Here is an 8021-nt window from a genome sequence, read left to right as displayed (position 1 = left end):
TGGGCAATGGGCAGAGGGGCATGAAGGCGGCCCAGGGCAGGGGGCCCAGCTCGGGAAACCCGCAGTGGGGAAAACGGGGGGGGGGCGGGAGGGTCCAGCAGGGCATCCCTAAGCAGAGGGGCTCCAGCCTCAGCCCACTCATTTCAATGGGCTTAGACCCGAGTCACTGTACTCAGGGGCGCGCGCTGTAAGAGTCGCATCTTCCATTCAGCAAAAGCCCCCCTACCCCCCCGCGGGGCCCCGCGCCCACTGGGGCAACGGAGGGCGGGGGGGGGCGGCGGAAAGGGCTCCGTTGAGACAGAGGCGCTGGTTTCGCGGAGAGGCCATTGCTGCGTGGGGGGGGGGGGTTTTTGCCTTGGAGGGGCTGCTTCCTCTCTGCACGCGCCCCCCCCCCTCCGGGTTCTCCGCCCTCTGCAAGGGGGCGGGCGGGTGAGGTCGGAGAACGTGGGGGGGGGGAAGTGCAGCGACAGAGCGGCAAATCCCGGGCGCCCCCCCCCGCGCCCCCCGCCCCCTGCCCAACCTGCGCGCGCCCAGGGCTGGGAGGGCGGGTCTCGCCGCCGGGGAAGCTGCCGCCGCCGCCGCCGCCGCCGCCCCCCTTTCCCCGAGGAAGCCCCCGAGTGACGCGGCCGGCTCTGCGCCGCCCCCCACCGACGCCCCTTCCTCGGGCAGGCGGGAGGCGGGCGGGCGAGGAGGGGCGAGCCGAGGCGCTGCGGCCGCCGCTGAGCGGCGGGGCTGGCGGGGCGCGGCGGCGGCGGCAGCAGAAGGGCGGTGGGTGGGTGGGTGGGTGTGTGGGCGGGTGGTGGCCCCCCTGGGCGGGCTGCTGGCCCCTGTGCCATGGCGTCGTCCGGCGCGGGGTCGGGCGGGGTGGGGTCGGAGGAGGGGGGCGCGTCGGGGCTGACCCCGCTGAAGCTGGTGGGGCTGGTGTGCATCTTCCTGGCGCTGTGCCTCGACCTGGGCGCCGTGCTCAGCCCCGCCTGGGTGACGGCCGAGCGCCAGGCCTACCTGTCCCTCTGGGAGACCTGCACCAAGGCCGGCCACGCCGACGCCTGGGACTGCGCCTCCACCCTCGGCACCGGTGAGAAGCCCCCCCGCCTCCCCCCCACCCAGGGCAGCAGCAGCAGCGAACAGGCTCAGCACCCCCCGCCCCTCCCTCCCCCCCCTCCCCGCGGGGCTCCTTCTCCTGGGCTCCGTTGCATCTGCTCCCCTTGCCCTCCTCCGCCACCGCCACCGACTCCTGAAGCCCAGCGCTTCTGCCTCCGTAGGGATGCCTCAGCCCCCCGAGCCGGGCACCATCCCGTCCCCCCCACCCCTGCAAAATGCGCAGCCGGCTTGTGCCGTTCCCTGGCGCCCCGCGCTCGCTCCCCTCTCGGCACCCCGGGGCATCCGCGACTCCCCTGCGCAGCACCTCCTGCCCAGCTGAATCCCAAATCGCCACCCTGCCCGCTCCCCTTCTTACACCCCACTTGGCTTCCCATCGCAGCACACCCAGCTTGGCATCCTAATCTGAATCTTGTCCATGCAGGTCCGTTATACCACCCCCATCGTCCTTTGCTCCTTATCCCAGATCCTAAACAATATTCCCTTGTGTCATCCACATTTGAATCCTATGTTCTCCTTTAATTGTTGATCCGTCCTATACGCACTTCTCTTGCTAACTACTGCATCCCATCATCTGCTTTCCCTACAGCCAATAAACTCTGGTCTGCTGTTCTGCATCCCAATCCTCTACCTTTTTTGCCTGCTCGTACTGGATTAATTTTGTAGGTCTGCTTACTTAGCCCCTCCCCCACTGCCCTTTCACAATTTTTAGTCCAGTGTAGACAAAGTGTAGATATTTATTTAAATTATGCTTCTTTGAGGCAAGCTGGTTAACATACATACACACACCATCCATACTTTCCCCTGTCTAGGAAACCAGGATAGAGATGATGTTGGAAGCAATATTAAGTTTTGCTAAATGCTTGTGACTCCTTGATTTTCTGAATGGGTTTATTTAACTCAGAAAGAGTCCTGCCTGTTCAGATGTTCATCAAATATCTGGTGGCTAGTTTCAGTTCAGACTGGTTATTCATACCTTGTAGTACTCCTTCACAGTCTCCACGCTACAGCTGGCAAGGAAGTTATGGCTTTCAGGACACTGAATCTTAACCAACATGTGCCATGATGCATTCCAGCGTCTCTAGATATTATTTCCACTTTGCTTCCCCCCCCCCCCCCAAGAAGATTTTCCTTAGTATACATTTCCCCTATCCATGTATGGAACTCCCCTTGATGGTTGTATTGGCACTTGACCACCCCCATTTTGTATCAGTTATGAACAATAACTGCCCTCCTTTAAAATTTGAGCCTTGAGATGGCAAGATTACACACACACACACCAGGGTGCAAAAAATCACCTTTTGGTGAGCTGTTTCTTATTTCCCACTGTATAACAACAACTTCTAAAACCTCTCCCAGAAAAATTCAAGTTAAACTAAAAAGTCCTAAATCAGCTTTTGGGTCAAGTATTGCCCTTGGGTTTGAGCAGTTGCACAAGAAAGGGTTCGTTTTCTGTTTGTTGAGTTGCCTACTGTAGATGCTGAGTGTGAGTCTTGCTTCTTGCCTCTCTTTCTCAGAAAATTCTACCCATTGTTCTGGGAGATGTTTGCTTTCAAAAGCACAGCAAAGACCCTCTTTTCTTTTGTACTTGTTATCACTCTGTCAAGTTATTACTCTGTCAGATTTCTTTTTGACTAAGATTTAAAAAATGCATCTCTCTCTCTCTCTCTCTCTCTCTCTCTCTCTCTCTCTCTCTCTCTCTCTCTCTCTCTCTCTCTCTCTCTCTCTCTCTCTCTCACTTTTCCTTGGTCCCAACAAACTTTGCAGGAGTGCTTTATTTTTCTCCTCCCCTCTCTGAAATTTATGTAGGAATGTCAGCTTTGACATGTCTCCTTAGCAACAGGACTCCTTTGCCCCCTTTGTCTCCTGAAATAATATCCCCTTGGCTGCATAAAGACCTAACAGATGAATGGGTGGGGGTGGGGGTGAGCGAATTTCAACTCTACCCCTTTTCTTCGTTTTACTCCCCCCCCCCCCCAAGTATGTAGGAATTAAAACAGGCTAAATAGTGCATAGAGCAGCATTCAAGATTACGGCACACTTTCCATTTTCCTTTGTCACTAATCTTCCTTTTCTAGTTTTTTAAATAAGAGAAGTGGGTGTGGGAGGAAAGAATTCATGTAAAGGTATAAGTTGGTCACTACATTCTGAAAGGGGGGGTAGATATTTGTTGCTGGGTCTCCCTGAATGTCTTCCTGCAGCTTCAAGAAATTTCTGTGTACATTCCGAGAATGAGGTTTAAAAATAGTTTCTCAGATTTTACAAGCTGCGTAAAATGAATGCTGAGACTGTTTGAATAAGACCTTTCATTTCATTGTTATTTTGGCTGAGTCATGCTGAAATGTGAGAATTTGCACTGTTTATACACACACACATACACTCATCCTTTGATATAAGCAAATCCTCTGAATTAACTGGTACAAGGCTCCCATTGATTTTAGTAAGGAATGGATTGGACTCATGATCTTTAAACGGGGTTTGATCTTCATTGGTAGTAGCCTGTTGGTATTAAGAACCCACAATATTTATAACCCATAAAACAGGGCATCCCTTATTCCCTTTCTGGAATCACACCTCGTAACTACATAAAGTATGCAGCAATTACAATACACAGGAAATAGTGAAAGTTTCTGTGGGAAGGGCTCTTTTTTAATTTTGGCACTAGCGCAAAGAGCGTTGTAATTTGGAGAAGCAGAAGGAACCATAAGTGCCAGACATCATCTTCCACTGTCTTAAAACATTTGCTTCATTGTTCCTTGAAGGAAGAGCACCTCAAGTGGCACTATCAAGGACAGGCACATACTGGAGCCTGCTAAAGCATATCCAAAGTTTAATTAAAAACCTTTGTCTTAATTAGACTTTAGGCCCTGATTGCTCCCAGAAAGGGCAAATTCATTGGTGTTTGAATGATTAGAAGAAAACAGTCTCTTTGTCCAGTTGTGCTAACAGCCAGCATATCCCTTCTTAGCTATACAGTATGCTGTTAGCCTGGTAGATCTTTCTGTAATGTAATGATAACTGAGCATCAGTATGCTTCTGTTAGCAGCATAAATGCTGAAGCAGGAGTGGCGTTGTGTAGATGCTTTAAATATTTCAGGAGAAACCAGCCATATTCAGTTAGCCTAAGAATAAGCTTGATATGCAGTTTTCTTTATCTGTGCAAATCATCTGTTGAACAAAGATATTACAAATGAAAGAAAAAAATAGAAGATTTCAGCTGAGGTTCAGAACTGTTTAATCCAGAGAAACCCCTTTGGCTGCTGTGGGACTACATTAGAGTAAAACAGTGACACTTTGGGGTTACACTTTGGAATTCTGATTCAATCTTTTTTATTTTGATGTAGATTACTCCTTTTTTTAAAAAAAAAAGACACCGTGGTTGATTTTTACAATAGAATTATGCACAGAATTATGTCTCTTTTCTCAAGGCATTCACATGGAAAGAATGCATACTCCATGTATAACATAACTTCTTAATGTTCCCATGCAGAATCATAAGATGTAGAATTATGATAGATATATGTGTATTACAGATCAGATCAGCTAGATGAACTTCTCAGTATAAGTAACATTAAATGACAGTTTGGATTTCTTGAGAAAATATGCATTTTAGCTTAACCCTGTACTTATACATAAGAGAGCCTTATGGGAGTTTCTAAGTGATGTCAACAGTAACATGAATGAACAGTATAAGGCTTTATAGGACATCATTATTTTTTCCTGTTGAACCGCACACTCTAATGTTTCTGGAAATAGTGGTTTTCATATATTTTAGAAACCCATGGGATCAAATACAGAAAGTTGTTTGACTGGTTCAAAAACATCTCAAGACAAAATAAGTAACGCCTTCTTACATACCGTATATACTCGTGTATAAGCCGAGTTTTTCAGCCCCCAAAAAAGGCTGAAAAATCCCAACTCGGCTTATACACGGGTCAATACGGTAATTGGGCGGTTTCTCTTTCAGAGCCGCCTGAATCGCGCTCCCGCCGGCCAGCTGATTCCTCCCCACCCACCCCCCAGCGCGCTCCAGGGCGCTCCAGCCGACCAGCACGCTCCCCCCACCCCCCCAGCGCGCTGCAGCGCGCTCCAGCTGATTCCCCCCACCCCACCCCCAGCGCGCGCCAGGGCGCTCCAGCCGACCAGCGTGCTCCCCCCACCCCCCCAGCGCGCTCCAGCGCGCTCCAGCTGATTCGCCCCACCCCACCCCCAGGGCGCTCCCCACCCCCCCAGCGCGCTCCAGCTGATTCCCCCACCCCACCCCCAGCGCGCTCCAAGGCGCTCCAGCCGACCAGCACGCTCCCCCCACCCCCCCAGCACGCTCCAGCGCGCTCCAGCTGATTCCCCACCCCACCCCGAGCACGCTCCAGGGCGCTCCAGCCGACCAGCGCGCTCCCCCACTCCCCCCAGCGCGCTCCAGCGCGCTCCAGCTGATTCCCCCCACCCCCAGCGCGCTCCAAGGCGCTCCAGCCGACCAGCGCGCTCCCCCCACCCACCCCCAGCGCGCTCCAGCGCGCTCCAGCTGATTCCCCCCACCCCACCCCCAGCGCGCTCCAGGGCGCTCCAGCCGACCAGCGCGCTCCCCCCACCCCCCCAGCGCGCTCCAGCTGATTCCCCACCCCACCCCCAGCGTGCTCCAGGGCGCTCCAGCCGACCAGCGCGCTCCCCCCACCCCCCCAGCGCGCTCCAGCGCGCTCCAGCTGATTCCCCCCACCCCACCTCCAGGGCGCTCCAGCCGACCAGCGCGCTCCCCCCACCTTCCCAGCGCGCTCCAGCGCGCTCCAGCTGATTCCCCCCACCCCACCCCCAGCACGCTCCAGGGCGCTCCAGCCGACCAGCGCGCTCCCCCCCACCCCCCCAGCGCGCTCCAGCGCGCTCCAGCTGATTCCCCCCACCCCACCCCCAGCGCGCTCCAGGGCGCTCCAGCCGACTAGCGCGCTCCCCCCCACCCCCCCAGCGCGCTCCAGCTGATTCCCCCCACTCCACCCCCATCACGCTCCAGGGCGCTCCAGCCGACCAGCGCGCTCCCCCCACCCCCCCAGCGCGCTGCAGCGCGCTCCAGCTGATTCCCCCACCCCACCCCCAGCGCGCTCCAGGGCGCTCCAGCCGACCAGCGTGCTCCCCCCACCCCCCCAGCGCGCTCCAGCGCGCTCCAGCTGATTCCCCCCACCCCACCCCCAGCGCGCTCCAGGGCGCTCCAGCCGACCAGCGCGCTCCCCCCCCCAGCGCGCTCCAGCGCGCTCCAGCTGATTCCCCCCACCCCACCCCCAGCGCGCTCCAGGGCGCTCCAGCCGACCAGCGCGCTCCCCCCACTCCCCCAGCGTGATCCAGCGCGCTCCAGCTGATTCCCCACCCCACCCCCAGCGCGCTCCAGGGCGCTCCAGCCGACCAGCGCGCTCCCCCCACCCCCCCCAGCGCGCTCCAGCGCGCTCCAGCTGATTCCCCCCACCCCACCCGCAGCGCGCTCCAGGGCGCTCCAGCCGACCAGCGCGCTCCCCCGAACCCCTAGCGCGCTCCAGCTGATTCCCCCCACCCAACCCCAGCGCACTCCAAGGCGCTCCAGCCGACCAGAGCGCTCCCTCCACCCCCCCAGCGCGCTCCAGCGTGCTCCAGCTGATTCCCCCCACCCCCAGCGCGCTCCTGGGTGCTCCAGCCGACCAGCGCGCTCCCCCCCACCCCCCCCAGCGCGCTCCAGCACGCTCCAGCTGATTCCCCCCACCCCACCCCCAGCGCGCTCCAGGGCGCTCCAGCCGACCAGCGCGCTCCCCCCACCCCCCCAGCGCGCTCCAGCGCGCTCCAGCTGATTCCCCCCACCCCACCCCCAGCGCGCTCCAGGCCGCTCCAGCCGACCAGCGCGCTCCCCCCAACCCCCAGCGCGCTCCAGCTGATTCCCCCCACCCCACCTCCAGGGCGCTCCAGCCGACCAGCGCGCTCCTCCCACCCCCCCAGCGCGCTCCAGCGCGCTCCAGCTGATTCCCCCCACCCCACCCCCAGCGCGCTCCAGGCCGCTCCAGCCGACCAGCGCGCTCCCCCCAACCCCCAGCGCGCTCCAGCTGATTCACCCCACCCCACCCCCAGGGCGCTCCAAGGCACTCCAGCCGACCATCGCGCTCCCCCCACCCCCCCAGCGCGCTCCAGCTGATTCCCCCCACCCCACCCCCAGCGCGCTCCAGGGCGCTCCAGCCGACCAGCGCGCTCCCCCCACCCCCCAGCGCGCTCCAGCTGATTCCTCCCACCCCACCCCCAGCGCGCTCCAGGGCGCTCCAGCCGACCAGCGCGCTCCCCCCACCCCCCCAGCGCGCTCCAGCGCGCTCCAGCTGATTCCCCCCACCCCACCCCCAGCGCGCTCCAGGGCGCTCCAGCCGACCAGCGTGCTCCACCACTCCCCCAGCGTGCTCCAGCGCGCTCGAGCTGATTCCCCCCACCCCACCCCCAGCGCCCTCCAAGGCGCTCCAGCCGACCAACGCGCTCCCCCCCACCCCACCCCCAGCGCGCTGCAGTGCGCTCCAGCTGATTCCCCCCACCCCACCCCCAGCGCGCTCCAGGGCGCTCCAGCCGACCAGTGCGCTCCCCCCACCCCCCCAGTGCGCTCCAGCGCGCTCCAGCTGATTCCCCCCACCCCCAGCGCGCTCCTGGGCGCTCCAGCCGACCAGCGCGCTCCCCCCACCCCCCAGCGCGCTCCAGCGAGCTCCAGCTGATTCCCCCCACCCCACCCCCAGCGTGCTCCAGGGCGCTCCAGCCGACCAGCGCGCTCCCCCCACCCCCCCAGCGCGCTCCAGCGCGCTCCAGCTGATTCCCCCCACCCCACCCCCAGCGCGCTCCAGGGCGCTCCAGCCGACCAGCGCGCTCCCCCCACCTTCCCAGCGCGCTCCAGCGCGCTCCAGCTGATTCCCCCCACCCGACCCCCAGCACGCTCCAGGGCG

The 8021-nt window shown here is 59.7% G+C and overlaps 1 protein-coding gene across 1 annotated transcript in view; it reads left to right on the top strand.

The window, feature by feature from the left end:
* Positions 1–834: 834 nt before the first annotated feature.
* TMEM47 (transmembrane protein 47) overlaps positions 835–8021 on the top strand; it is a 49381-nt gene continuing 42194 nt past the window's right edge. Inside the window, exon 1 of the mRNA XM_056861809.1 lies at positions 835–1075. Within this exon, the coding sequence (XP_056717787.1) occupies positions 835–1075 (241 nt within the window). The remainder of the gene's footprint in view (positions 1076–8021) is intronic.

This window comes from Euleptes europaea, chromosome 16 (genome assembly GCF_029931775.1).
Source record: "Euleptes europaea isolate rEulEur1 chromosome 16, rEulEur1.hap1, whole genome shotgun sequence".
NCBI lineage: Eukaryota > Metazoa > Chordata > Lepidosauria > Squamata > Sphaerodactylidae > Euleptes > Euleptes europaea.
Note: the sequence above shows the minus strand (reverse complement) of the source record. Positions and strands in the feature narration are given on the sequence as shown.